Source organism: Tripterygium wilfordii, chromosome 21, assembly GCF_013401445.1.
Source record: "Tripterygium wilfordii isolate XIE 37 chromosome 21, ASM1340144v1, whole genome shotgun sequence".
Classification (NCBI taxonomy): Eukaryota; Viridiplantae; Streptophyta; class Magnoliopsida; order Celastrales; family Celastraceae; genus Tripterygium; species Tripterygium wilfordii.
In genome coordinates this window covers 1366009-1379272 of record NC_052252.1, presented here as the reverse complement: position 1 = coordinate 1379272, position 13264 = coordinate 1366009, and the positions used below count along the sequence as shown (strand labels likewise).

Sequence of the window (13264 nt, the reverse complement as noted above, 5' to 3'; positions counted from 1 at the left end):
GTCTAATACTTGATTTCAAAGTACTTAAGGGTTTCGATTTGGGGAAAATGAGAAACTAATTTTTGATTGAATTTATGCTTCGATTTATATTTTTTGGGAAGATGCATATAATTTATGTCTATATGATTAAAATTTTTGGATCCGTCACTGATAATCAGGTCCTTTATCATACAGTATATTTTAAAATAACACAAATAAATTGAAATATATGCATATTATATATTTTAAGGAAAAAAAAAAACACTCATGTAATTGTCAATTTGTCACCCTCCACGTAGCCTTCCACTTGTCCACCTCTCCATGCATATAAAGAACCACCTCTGTCCTCTCTTTTTCTTTATAAAGTTTGTGTGGGCTTTAATTTTGTGTCCAAATAACTGAAATTCATCAACGATCGATATTGAACACAAAAATGAACAGTTTCAACAGGTTCTACGATTCATGGTTGGACCAATTGCAACACCTGGTGCACCACCTCAACTCCGCCCCTAAACCCCCGACCACCGGAGATGATCAAGGCCACCTTGGCAACTTGGTCCGCAAGGTCATGAGCCACTATGCCGAGTACTATCGCGTCAAGTCCGTGGCAGCCCAACGTGATGTGCTTGGGGTCATGGCCGCCCCGTGGGCCTCCTCCCTTGAGCGCTCGCTCCATTGGATCGCCGGGTGGCGGCCCACCACCGTTTTTCACCTTATCTACACTGAGTCCAGCATTATGTTCGAGTCCCACATCCTTGATATTCTTCGCGGCCACCAGAACGGAGATCTTGGTGATCTTTCCCCTTCTCAATTCAGGCCAGACTCTCTAGCTCTCATCAACTTTTGTTTAACGAAAATGTTAAATATCTCAGCAGTTGGTATTTCAGTTATTTTAAATGTTGGACGTACATGATCCAATTGAACTTGTAGACTCCACATATCTCACATGATTTATACATGAAATCATGTATACACCAACTTAATAGTAAGGATAACTGGAATACAAATTGATGGATGGATCCCTATCATGATTGTTTACTTTGATAGCTTAAATCTTTATGATTTCTGGTCATCGGACCGTCCGGTGATCTTTCCCCTTGTCAATTCAGACCATTCTCTAGCTCCCATCAAAAAATGATGAAGATCCGAGTAGTTTGATATCTCAGTTATTCTAATTCAGAGTTATTCTAATTCAGAGGTTGAACGCACATGATCCAATTAAATTCATGAACTCCACATGATACACGTGAAATCTTGTTCGTGAAATCTTGTACGCACAACTTAACAGTTGAGATATTTGGAAAACCAACTGTCGGCGGGATCCTTGGACTGTTTATGTAATTTTACTTTGGCCGCTTAACTCTTTATGATAGTGTCACAGGCGGGTGAGTGAACTGCAATGCGAGACAGTGGACAAGGAGAATGCATTGACTGAGGAGATGTTAGAGTGGCAAGACGGCGTGAGTGAGTTCATTGGTGTGTGCGGGGATCTCGATGAGATGATCGGACGGCTGGCGTGTATAGTTCAGAAGGCTGATGATCTACGGCTCAGAACAGTTAAGAGCGTCGTTGGGTTGCTGACCCCACAGCAGGCCGGGGAGTTCTTCACTGCTGCTGCTGAGTTGCAGTTTGGAGTCCGGTTATGGGGATTGAATCACGACCGTCAAACAAGGAACTGACCCTTTTTGTCGTCCACAATGTTTGATCGGACCCTTGATATTGTGAAATGTGGCAGTTGATGAACGGTTAAGTAGTTTTTTTTCTTGAGTTCTTTCTGTGCAATAATAAGTACTCTGTTACGTGGCTTCGCTTAAAACTGTTGGTGACATGCAAAGTGACATTTGTGTACAACCTCGGTGCGTGAAGTCAATTCACTGGAGTAAAAGATTATCCATAACGTGTGTCCTAAAGACAGTGGTTAAGAATTTATTGTAGCAAACCACAATATGACATGTATCGGGCCATTTCGAGTCCCCGCCAAATGGGTGGGGCGGCCCGGCTGAAAATCTCAGCCAGCCCGTTAAGGGTTACTGGGCTGGGCCAGTACAACTGGTAGACTTTTATCAACGAACTGGGTCGTTTTTGGCTCACGGGCCTCTTGGCCGTTTGTGACTACGAAACAGCAGTAGTATGCCAATTAGCCACCATTTCCATGCAAAAGGAGGTTCAAGATTGCAGGGGAGATTACTTGTGCTGTTAATTTCCCATCTCCATACTGCATTTTCCAAGCTTTGGTGAACTTCTAATTGAGCTTCTAACACGAAATTAAGAAGCTCTTCGAATTACCGTCTCACATAACAATACTTAGGTCCAAAGTGAAAAGGCATTGACAATCTCACATGACAATATTGTCTCTAAGGTTCCAATCCGCTGTAGATACATTTGACAACCCTCTCATGGCTTTGAAATTTTTTTGATAAATTTGATTTTGTTTCGGGAAAAAAAAATATCGTTGGATTGATTATACTAAATACTATACATTTATGACTTTTTCAAAAAACAATGAATGCACCAAAATGGTGCATCGGTATGCACGTGTCCTCCTCCAATCCCATAAAAACAATCGATCATATGCACGGGTCCTCCTCCAATCCCATAAAAACAACCGATCGTCAAAGATATCGCGAGTTAACAATGCATTCGAATGTATGTAATAATTTTTTCCATATGTGAGATAAAACCAAATTGATTTAAATCAATACAAAAAGTTGAGTCAAATCTCTACTAATCATTGCATTAGGCCTCAACTGCCAATTCTGACAAAAAGTCTACTAATTTGATTTGGATTACCAGATCACATCTAACCCCCCCAATTTACACAACAAAACAAAAACAAACACACATGTATATACACATGAGGAGGATCAAGTCACATGTATTTGGCAAGATAGGGTCTTAAATTTTGAATGTGACAAACCAAAATGTCAGGCTGCACCCACCCAATGACAAAACCTCTATCACCTTATAACCATCACAACTACTAACCAAAAAAAAATTTTTTAAAAAAATTAAACTATATATATAGAGAGAGAGATTTTGTATAATATTAGCTGTCACATAATTAAGAGAGAGAAAAAATAAATATTCTTTTTATACCTTCTATTTGTGCATAAACAAAAAGAACCTTCACATGGGTAATGTGTTGTCATGACAACAATCTCTATATTTCTTAGTTGTTAGGAATGAATTTCTTGCCCTCATCGTCATCATTCATCAGCCTCCCTCTTACTTATTTTCTGCATAATTTTATCAAAGATTATGTAATGTTTTTGTGGGCTAAAAATGGCACATGGTGACATTGTGTCTCCCATGGCTCCACCACCCTAATCAGAACCCAATTCCAGTTTCCTCCAGTACATCAAAACCCATGTTGTGGGTCTTTGAGCTTCTTTTGGGTTGGATGGGAATTAGAAGCAGCTCTGCTGCTGAAACAAGTACAATGGAGGTTAATAGTTCTCCTATTGATGGTAAGGCTCAAGAAGCTGTTCTAGATGAGTTGATTGAACAGAATTGGTTCTTTGAGAACTTGTTCAATAGAACAAGAGAAAAGAAGGTCATGTTGAGGTGCTATTCTGATCCTTCTTCTTGTCCTAATTCCTCAAAATGTCCAGATGGTGGTGCAGAACCTCCTAAGGGTTTGATCCGCGCACCATCGTTACCGCCTAATGTTGGGAGAGAAGAAGGAGGAGGAGTTAAAGAGAAGAAAGGAAGGAAGTTGATAAGGCAAGCATCACTTCAAGCAACAACAACAAATCAAGTGAAGACCAAAGAAAGAGTTATTGATCAAGCCAAAAAGGGTGAGGCTAGAAGGAGCGAATCCTCGCGACATAGTTTGTTAAGGACACCTTCTCTGCCACACAACGTTGGAAGGACTGATGTGATTGAAGAAGAAGAAGACGACGATGAAAGTGAATACAGAATGAGCAATTTAATTCAACAAGCACTGCCCCGTCGAAATACGATGAAGGTAATCCATAAAACTCAATGAATATATGCTCAAGTTTCAAGCTTTTATGCTTCATTAGTCCTATTGTGTTATTAACATTTTGTTTTGCAGGTCATGACACAGAGTGGTACAAATGGTGCAAATGAAATGAGGAATAGATTTTTGATGAATCAAAAGAAGACAAGGAAGAGCCTAATTGAGCTCGAAATCGAGGAAGTGGAAGGATTCAAGGAATTAGGGTTCAATTTTGACGGAGAAGACTTGACACCAGGTGTTGTTAATTTAGTTCCTGGTTTGAAAGAAAAGAAGAAAGAGCATTTACACCAAAACAACAATGTGAGGAGGCCTTACCTTTCTGAGGCATGGTTTGTGCAAAGTCCTGCACCTCCACCAATTCCAAACTGCATTCCAAAGAAATCAGCAGATGATGTGAAGAAACAAATCAAGTTCTGGGCTCGAGCTGTGGCATCTCATGTGCGTTAAGACTGCAGTTTTCCTAATAATCTATATACAGAAACCGACATTCATACAAACTGGTTATCATGCTTAAAGCAGATCATTTTTTTGCAATTCCGGAGATTCTATTTCTGGGACTGTTGAGTTTAATGAAATCAAGAACAATGAAACAAGTTATGCCAATTGAAATCCTTCTCTCTTCCTTTGTGCTTCAGCATTATTTGTTAACTGTTTCCCACAAATAGAAGCGAAACCTTGGCGCGAAATAAGTTACATTACCACGCAAGGTTTGGCACGAAATAAGTTGCATTAGCTTAAGTTTACCGCGCAAGGCTTGGCGCGAATCCTGGGAACCAAACAAGTCATTTATGATCGCTGGAAGGATCGATAAACAGGAAAAAAAATTTCTTTCGATTCAGTTTATTAGAGTGATGTTTTTGGAATGGACGAGATCAGCTACTATAAATTAATGAATCTAGCAGATTAATTGAAGAAGAAAAAAATCATGGTTTGAGGAACTGGTTTAAATGAGAACCTGCAAATCTTGGAAGTGAAGTAAGTGAGGAAGGTCTGCATATGGAAACTGAACATCAATCAAACACAACATTTTAGGTAATATCAGTAATGTATGTAGTTTCCTACCAAGGGTAAGACCAGAATTTAACAGTTCATGTTCAGAAATCACTTTCTAGAGATATAGAAGCAGACGTGCACGTAGAAATCTGCAGATCTTATGATCTCCTTAGTTGCAGAAGACACAGTGCAGAGTGTATTACTACTGTGAATATATATATTAGGTATTAGGATCAACAGCTTTAGCAAGTATTACAGCAGTGAATACTTACACATTTCACCTGCACATCATGCCTTCAGATTTCTAGAGCTTCCATACATTTCATCGCAGCTACATATATTCGATTTGGTATGAATTGGCTGCCTCGTCGATACCATTTTCTAAACGATTCAAAGCACCGAACATGTTCTAATTATGATGCAGGATTGGGCTCCTGATGCTGCCAAAATTAGCAGTAGCTGGCTTATTGAGTGTCAGAACTGATAAAAGAATATTGAGTAATGGGTTAACAAGTAGAAAAACAAAGCAGGTAATGGAACTGTTAAGGCAGGTAATCTGAAACATACAATGCAGATAAGTAGAAGGAATCAGATTTACAAAGCAGGCTAAACCTAACAAAAAGACCATATATGTCACACTTTGATAATCCAATTTATACATAAAAGGAAATACAAGCATACAAAACAAAAATTTTCTCAATACACATACAACAATAGCATACAAGCTTGCTCTTTGCACATCCGATATGATCTTTTTCACCTGATAAACTCAAAACCTCCCAAGTCCATATGGTTTGACACACAGAGATTCACCAAGTAGGGATCACCAAAGTGGTTATATTATTCTCAATACACACAAAAAGATAACCACAAGAACTGACCCAAAGAGAAACAGAAGAACCCCAAATTGCTTTGCTTTTAAAGCTCCACAATTGCGCAAACAAATGATGTTGGACACATGGCTCGCCGAGCTCCAACACTCCACCAACACCACGGCGGAAGAGCGTCCAATAGAGCTACCGTCGTCTTCTTCCAACTTATTCGCCACCACAGACGACCCTTCTCCGTTGCAGGTCGCCACCAGTTTGCTCCTCACGGGAGCTATCAATGTATTTCTCTTTCGCTCGATTCGACGCCGGGCTAAGCGTGCCAGAGAATTGGTATTTGCTCTCTTCTCTCATTTTATGGAAATTTGGTGAACTGGGTTTTCCCCTTAATTGGAGAATCTATGGTCTCTGATGCTGCTTATGTGAACTACTGTTTTCCTTGTCTTGTTATTGTCATTTGCTGTTCGCGTCGACGCCCACAGAATTTCTAAATGTTACACATTTAAGTATTGTATATAGATAATTAGATCCTGAAACATACGAGCCAAGCTTCCAGAAGCTCAAGCTCGGCTTTTTTATTAAACAGGTCGAGCTCAAGCTGAACCCTAACTCACGAGCGGTTCAGATTGTTTACACACCTAAAAACAGGTCCATTATATGCATATTCATGTATTTGGGAGTAAGATAAAGGCCATTATCAAATCAAATTAAAATAATTTGTATGGTGTGTGGAATAATTGTTGGACCAAACTCATCAGAAGATAATTATCCATATTTGCACCACTTATAATTAAATAATTAGGAGAGGAAGCTGTTATTGACTGTCTTGATCATTGCTTTGTTATGAAAGCCACCACATGAGGTATTTAGATAGTCAAAGAATCTGGAACAGACCTACCATCTAAGCTAATTAAACTAGTTGTACAAGGAAGGTACCTCTAATTTAATTAATATAATATACCATACAAATTTTTATTTAAGACATATAATATGGGTTTAACTTAGATTGTCAGGTTTGTATGCATAGAAAATTTTCACATTACGGTAACAACAATTGAGTTAAAACTGAATGTCAGATCCGCACATAGAGAAATTTATGCATGTCGTCATATATGTATAAAATCACGTGTGGGTATTGAAGCTGACGTGTACTGGAAATGTGGGATCCACATCAATCCAGTTCTTTTCGGCCAAAAGCCAGTGGGACCCTCTATCATTACGAATATGCTTTTTAAAGGGGATTTTATCGTATGAACTATCAAACCTCCTCCCCTCCCCTTCCTTTATGCAAAACGACAACCACATATGTCCTCACACGACAACTGCCCAACCTCACAATTTCACTAACGTGGGAAGTAAAAAAAGAAAAAAAAAACAAACAATATTTTGGTCTTAATTCCTTCTTGTCTATTTTTATGAAAATACAAACATATTGAAAAATCATTTTAATTTTTAAAGCAAATATCATATTTAAATTGCTTGATATGTTGGGTGAATCGTATAGATTTGAAAAATTCTGAGTTCGATTCTTATTGGGATGTGAAAATTTTTCATGCACGCGGTCTCTGACGGTATGAGTTTACACTACAATGACTTTGTTAAAAAAAAAAATTAAGGCTCCATTTGGAGAAGAGGATAAGACTCCGTGTAGTATAAAACTATCATTTAATGAAATTATCGGATGTTTGGATGATTTTTAAAATCTTCGAAATAGTATAACTTTATATAAAAATGGTTTTTATAAGGTGCCGGTCGTATAATATTAAATCACCTCCAACTCGTTTTTATTTTATACGGAGTGCTTAGTATAAGAAATAATATGTCAAATGAAAAAAAAATACACTCACTCTCACTTTAATTGAGGGTAATCCAAACATATTACCACAAATATTATACATCAACTGATAGAATGATTAAATTATACATTGGATAATAATATTATACTATCCCACATAGAATCCAAAACGGAGCCTGATTAGATTATGATAAATGATTTTCTATTTGGTCTACGGTTGGTTGGACTCTTCTTTTTTTTAACCGTTAAGAGACCGCGGTTAAAAGAAAAAGAAAAATAACATCCAAATAAAAATAATAAACGGAGTCCCTATACACACCCAACCCCAACGGGACTGACTCTCTCTCTCTCTCTCTCTCTCCCCTTGTGCTCTGTTCTGATCTCTCGTTTTCAGGCAGCGATCGATTTCCAATCAGGTTTGTCTTTTTTTCTTTAAGTGTTTTTTTCTTAATTTACGATGAATCCTATTTTCAATTCAGGAATTATAGAAAGTCTGCAGCAAAAAACTTTTATTTTTATGCTTTTACGGTTAGAATCCTGAATTCTAGGGTTTTCATCGATTGCATTATTTATTTATCGTAATTCGATTCAATTTTCTTTGGGTATGTTTGGAATTTGATTTCAGTGTTTGTTAACAATTTTTTTAGGTTGTTTTTTGCAGGGATTTTTCATTCTGGAGATAGAGTCGAGTTTGCTATTTAGTTTTTCTTTTCCCGTTGCTGATATCCTGATTTCTTCTGTGGCTTTGGAAGCTTTCAGAATTTTCATGATTATAAGGTACGAGATTGTTGTCTAAGTCATGTCCGATCATATTTTTACTTATCTGTTGTAAACTATTACTATTATGAATTTTGTAACCCTGAATTGAGAATTTAATAACATTATGGACCAAGATGCATTTAGCAATGTCCTTTTTGAATTATGCATGAATTATGCGCTTTTTGATTCTTGTTGTTTTGTTTGCGTGTTTGGAATTTGAAGTTGTTTGGGCATCATATATATTTTACGCTCAGCTGGCTGGTCTTTCCAAAAAAGCTCTTCGAAAATATTTCTCAGTGGGAACGCGTAACATTTTTTCACCAGATTCTTGGTTCTGGGAGTTTTTGACTACTAAGAGAATGCTTTCCATTTTATTTGCATTGGCCATGGTGGAAAGTCATAATTTGGCATATCAGACGTATGCATCTCAATGTTTTTCTCCCAATTCTCCAAACCAGTCTATTATTATAAGAACGTGTTGCTTCTTCTACAGGTTGAATTAGGTTTCACGTCGGTGTTCATTCTTTGTATAGTATGTTTTGTCTATGTACTGGACAATAATGCAGAATATAAAGGTGCTGATTGGGTCCTACTCTTGCTGCAAGATTGCAATCCTGCCCTTTTGTCTTCTTAGCGTACTTGTGAAAGAAGCTATGCACGTCGTTTTCACCCTTCAAAATGACATGGAGATCTACAACTTAGATGGCGAAAAGAGTCAGACTTTTGTGCAAATTATGCCTTGGTTTTGGGAGTTTGAGAGTGCCATCTGTAAAATATCGTTACCTATTACTTTTAAAAAATTAAAATAAGTAAAGGGAGCATTTCTTTGGGATACTGCATTATTGTCATACCTAGTTAGAGCCTCAAGTTGACTTCAAAGTGAACTTATGGAAGTATCTCTCTCTCTCTCTCTCTCTCTCTCTCTCTCTCTCTCTCTCTCTCGTTTAATTATGCGGACCATGTGCCTAATGCTTCGAGCATTTATTTTCAGGTCATTTCATTGGTCATTATATTCGTAGTTGTCTAAAACAAATGAGATCTTAAGAAAGAAAAGAAAAGTACACATAGGTTTGATACGATTCGTGCCCAGTTGTGAATCGTCTGATTTTTCAACATGGTCTTAGAGAAATCAATTTTTCAAAGGGAAGAAACCGAAACAGATGAGGAGATACCAAGACTGTACAACACCAGGTCTACCCGTTACCCTCAATAAAAGAAGCATTAGTTTGCAGAATAAATAGATGAATTAAAAGTATAGCTGGGTTCAAGAGTATATCTTAATTCTTGAAGATTAACGAATACACTTGGCTGACATAAGACCGTTTCGTTATTAAAACACGACTAGCTTTGCAGGACAATAATGAAGGCGAAATAATTAGTTGTTTTTGAATTAGAAAAGGAAATAACTGTTATGGTTTATGCCAATTATGAATAATATAGATTATGATAATAAACAGATTTACTTCATGATGGCTCTTTTAATGATTGTATTTTTCTAAGAGGGTTGTGTCATTGTGTCTTTGTATATGTTAGTTTAATACTATATTATTCTGAAAACACTTACAATGCACAATACAATACAATTCATGAAAATTTTAGACTGATTCGTGTTCCAATACACATTTTGACAACTATGATTATATGCGATTCTATGCAAAGTTGAGTGATGGTGATATTCATAGTTCAAGAATGATTTTTCGTATAGTTTCCTTTTCAATGTATGGCCACATGTATTGAGTTTTAATGCTTGCTGTTTTTGCTTGTTGAATCTGTGCATAAATCTGTGTTATATTTGTTTCCACGTTTAAGGAAGATGTGCTTTTTGTACAATTTTCTTGATAAATGCAAAGTGAATAACCTTATGGATAATTACGAAGAAAAAATTCTCTCTTTTAAGTTTTGGACTTTGATTATATTATGGTTCATTCATGGTTTATTTGCTAATTTTTGTGCATCTTTGTTTAGTAGCAGGCATCTTTTGGGACAAAAAGTATTTTCAACATGGGTCAAAGAAATATTCTATGCACCAATCAGATGCTTGATCTAGAAATGGATCAACAAAACCATGGTTATCCGCTTCCTGAGCCTGGCATTGTCTTGGGTACCATCACAGGCTTCCCACAGCCTGATATGCCTAGGATGGTACCAGCTTCACAGAACATGGCTAATCCTGATTCCCATCATTTTACTGATTGTTATGCCAGTCCTATGTTCTATCAGATGCCCCATTATGGTGTTGGGCACCATCATCCTGCTGCAAATGGTGTTGCAATGGCATCTAACTTCTATATTCCTTCCTTGAATAATTCACCTGTTATTCCGTTACATCATGGGTCCTCTGATCAGTTGCCATCTGCCAGCAATTATGGAGTTCTGGGAGTCCCTATGGATGAGTATGGAAGAAATAACCACTTTATGGATAATATTAGAGCCTCATACAAGAGAAAGACTGCTGAAAGAATTCCTGGGAATTTTCAACACATTAATGCCTCAGCAAGCTCTAGTTCCTCTTTAGCCCCTCTGAATACAAGACATCCTGAGGGGGTTGCTGCTATGGATGCTGCATCTTTTGTCCATCCTCAATTCAGGGGAAATGGCATCCAGCCCATCAGGGAAGTTGGATCTCATAGAAGTGTGAGAAACAGATCAGGTGCTACTGGGTTGGATCCTGTTCTAGCACACAACCATAATCATTATATGCAGGGCAACTATGTGGGCCAGCCCTTCCAGCCATCTAGCTCTCCCTGGTTGGATCAACGCTTGACCAATAATTGTGGCGATCTAGGTGCGTCACGATGGAACCAGCCCCCTTTTATGACATACATGCAAGGTATGTTCTCATTGCAGAATATTCCTTCTATCTCAGTTGATATTTGATGAAAACTTTTTCCTATTCATCATCTTTTCTTTTCAATTGGAATTCTCTTTTTTACTCATAGCTTTGGAATTCTCTTTTTAGGTTTTAATATGTTATACCTGAATTAAAGATTTTTTATTACCTTGGGGAAACATTAGTTGTTAAAACTGCAGCATTGTGGTATGGAATTATGTTTAATACTGATTGGTTTGGCATGGGGGGATGATAATTTGCCTTTGTTTTTGCAGGGAGTAATGCAAGTGGAGGTTCTTTGGAGACTGGGAGGATGGGTCTACCGCACTATCATGACACAGCCATCAATGGAAGTTCTGGTTCCACAGGTTTCTTGCAATCTTCTCCAGCTGATCTCATGCAAAACAATTTTCACCATCTGTCTCCATCACCAGTTCAACCGTTGAGGGGCCAGAATGTCAGTTTTCACCCTCAAGTTGCTGCAGCTAGAGTTCCGCAAAATTATGCCTCACACAGCAGTATGAATCTTCCTCAGGATGACATTGAGAATTCTTTTAGGCATCCGGCACCTGTTCCACCAACGGGTATTCGGATCTACCAGCCTCATCGAGAGGGAAGTGTACCTGAGACTTCTTCAAGGCGCCACAACCTTCCTTACCTGAGATTTCTGCCAACTGAAGTAATTCTTCTAATTTTATTATGTTTGTGGTTTTTTTTTAAAATTTTTATAATTAAGTATCTCTTTCTCCCGTTTGCATACAGGCTTATATTTTTCAATTGCTTTGTTTAGGGGGTTGCAATGCTAGAGCTTTCTGACATCTATGAAATAGGCAGTTACACTGACCATCACAGAGACATGCGCTTGGATATAGAGGACATGTCTTATGAGGTAAAGTTGAGATTCCCTCATTACTACTTGACGTCATTACCATGAAAGGCTTGATATTAGTGTTATGGATTAGCTAAGCGGAAGTGCCTGTCAAAAGCATTTGACATTTAATAAATGGGAGGTTCCTAGTGGTATCTGATCTTGAACCCATAGGCAATTTTTTTTTTTGTCGGTAACCGAGAACGACAATATACAAGTTTTCCCTTAGGACATCCGATATAAGTCTAAAATCAAGCGCAAAAGTTTCCTACCTAACGACATGGTAAGTTGGGCTAAAGCCCAGCGCATGGTCACAAGTGGGAATCGAACTCAGATTCTCAGAACCTTCCGAGTCCATATGGTTTGGCTCTAGAGAGATTCACCACACGTAGGCAACTTAATGAGCCCCTGAGCAATTGAGGATGAATTTTACTCTATTTACAACTAGATTTGTGCAAAGTTTTTCGAATCAGTATATAATAACACGAGACTGGAATCCAATTCCAGGAGCTTCTTGAACTGGGAGAACAGATTGGCAATGTAAGCACTGGGTTATCAGAAGAAATCATCATGCATAATTTGAAGACAAGAACTTATATATCTTCTACGTCTGTCAATCTGGAGGAGACAGCTTGTGTGGATCAGGAACCCGATTCTTGCATTATATGCCAGGTACCATAAGATTTCTGTGTACATGGATGGTACTTCAATTACTTTTAAGGGTTCACTCCCGATTCTTGCATTATATGTCAGTCAAAAACATTATCTTTTGTGCTCGGCTTCTAACCATATTGGTGTTGGGGTTTCTTTCAATTGCAGGATGATTACAAGAGGCAAGAAAAGATCGGAACTCTTGATTGTGGACATGAATACCATGCAGTTTGCTTGAAGAAGTGGCTGCTTGTGAAGAATGTCTGCCCCATTTGCAAATCCGAAGCATTGGTAACAGAAGGGCAGAATGTATAGAGAATGAATAGTTTAGAGGGAATGTGTAGAGAAATCAATAAAGGAGATGGAGTGTTGGACTGATCAATCCAGTCATTGTTCTTTCTTATTGTTTATCACAAAGTTGATGATATAATATATCTTTTGTAAATGTACTCTAGCAAACATGCGACCAATGGTTGACGATCCCATCGTTCAATCTTCTTGTTGGCTGTGTATTTATCAAAACTTGTACAGACTTAATGATTTGTACATTTTATTTGGGCACTGTATTATTTTCATCTCA

The 13264-nt window shown here is 37.9% G+C and overlaps 3 protein-coding genes and 1 long non-coding RNA gene across 9 annotated transcripts; 3 read left to right on the top strand and 1 right to left on the bottom strand.

The window, feature by feature from the left end:
* Window positions 1-375: 375 nt before the first annotated feature.
* LOC119988067 (protein DOG1-like 4) lies at window positions 376-1695 on the top strand. Its single transcript, XM_038832972.1, has 2 exons — window positions 376-808; window positions 1353-1695. Exons 1-2 carry the CDS (start codon window positions 413-415, stop codon window positions 1656-1658), a joined length of 702 nt encoding a protein of 233 aa, XP_038688900.1. The 5' UTR covers window positions 376-412; the 3' UTR covers window positions 1659-1695.
* A 1347-nt stretch (window positions 1696-3042) lies between these two features.
* On the bottom strand, window positions 3043-6280 carry LOC119988576. Of its 4 annotated transcripts, none has more exons than XR_005465629.1 (4): window positions 5715-6280; window positions 5227-5394; window positions 4277-4326; window positions 3043-3215 (listed from the first exon to the last, which is right to left on the bottom strand). It is a non-coding gene; the product is annotated as an uncharacterized LOC119988576 (long non-coding RNA). The 4 variants fall into 4 exon arrangements; XR_005465630.1 differs by lacking the exon at window positions 3043-3215 and adding an exon at window positions 3281-3404; XR_005465628.1 differs by lacking the exons at window positions 3043-3215; window positions 4277-4326 and having other exon boundaries at window positions 4978-5434; window positions 5715-6277.
* LOC119988574 lies at window positions 3209-4824 on the top strand. Its single transcript, XM_038833658.1, has 2 exons — window positions 3209-3946; window positions 4037-4824. Exons 1-2 carry the CDS (start codon window positions 3269-3271, stop codon window positions 4406-4408), a joined length of 1050 nt encoding a protein of 349 aa, XP_038689586.1. The 5' UTR covers window positions 3209-3268; the 3' UTR covers window positions 4409-4824.
* Window positions 6281-7893: 1613 nt separating the features above from the next.
* On the top strand, window positions 7894-13264 carry LOC119989629 (probable E3 ubiquitin-protein ligase ZFP1). Of its 3 annotated transcripts, none has more exons than XM_038835276.1 (7): window positions 7894-7992; window positions 8238-8353; window positions 10307-11165; window positions 11441-11844; window positions 11956-12054; window positions 12541-12705; window positions 12853-13264. In XM_038835276.1, the coding sequence occupies exons 3-7, from the start codon at window positions 10337-10339 to the stop codon at window positions 12997-12999; spliced, it is 1644 nt and encodes a 547-aa protein (XP_038691204.1). In that variant the 5' UTR covers window positions 7894-7992; window positions 8238-8353; window positions 10307-10336; the 3' UTR covers window positions 13000-13264. The 3 variants fall into 3 exon arrangements, with proteins under 3 accessions (XP_038691204.1, XP_038691202.1, XP_038691203.1); XM_038835274.1 differs by having other exon boundaries at window positions 10301-11165; XM_038835275.1 differs by having other exon boundaries at window positions 7920-7992; window positions 8224-8353; window positions 10301-11165.

Excerpts from the sequence above, each read along its gene's own strand:
- LOC119988067 (XM_038832972.1), top strand. The coding sequence starts at position 413 with ATGAACAGTTTCAACAGGTTCTACGATTCATGGTTGGACCAATTGCAA. Across the intron at positions 809-1,352 it reads AATTCAGGCCAGACTCTCTA|TGTCACAGGCGGGTGAGTGA; the intron begins GCTCTCATCAAC and ends TCTTTATGATAG.
- LOC119988574 (XM_038833658.1), top strand. The coding sequence starts at position 3,269 with ATGGTGACATTGTGTCTCCCATGGCTCCACCACCCTAATCAGAACCCA. Across the intron at positions 3,947-4,036 it reads CCCGTCGAAATACGATGAAG|GTCATGACACAGAGTGGTAC; the intron begins GTAATCCATAAA and ends TTTGTTTTGCAG.
- LOC119989629 (XM_038835276.1), top strand. The coding sequence starts at position 10,337 with ATGGGTCAAAGAAATATTCTATGCACCAATCAGATGCTTGATCTAGAA. Across the intron at positions 11,845-11,955 it reads TGAGATTTCTGCCAACTGAA|GGGGTTGCAATGCTAGAGCT; the intron begins GTAATTCTTCTA and ends TGCTTTGTTTAG. Across the intron at positions 12,706-12,852 it reads ATTCTTGCATTATATGCCAG|GATGATTACAAGAGGCAAGA; the intron begins GTACCATAAGAT and ends TTTCAATTGCAG.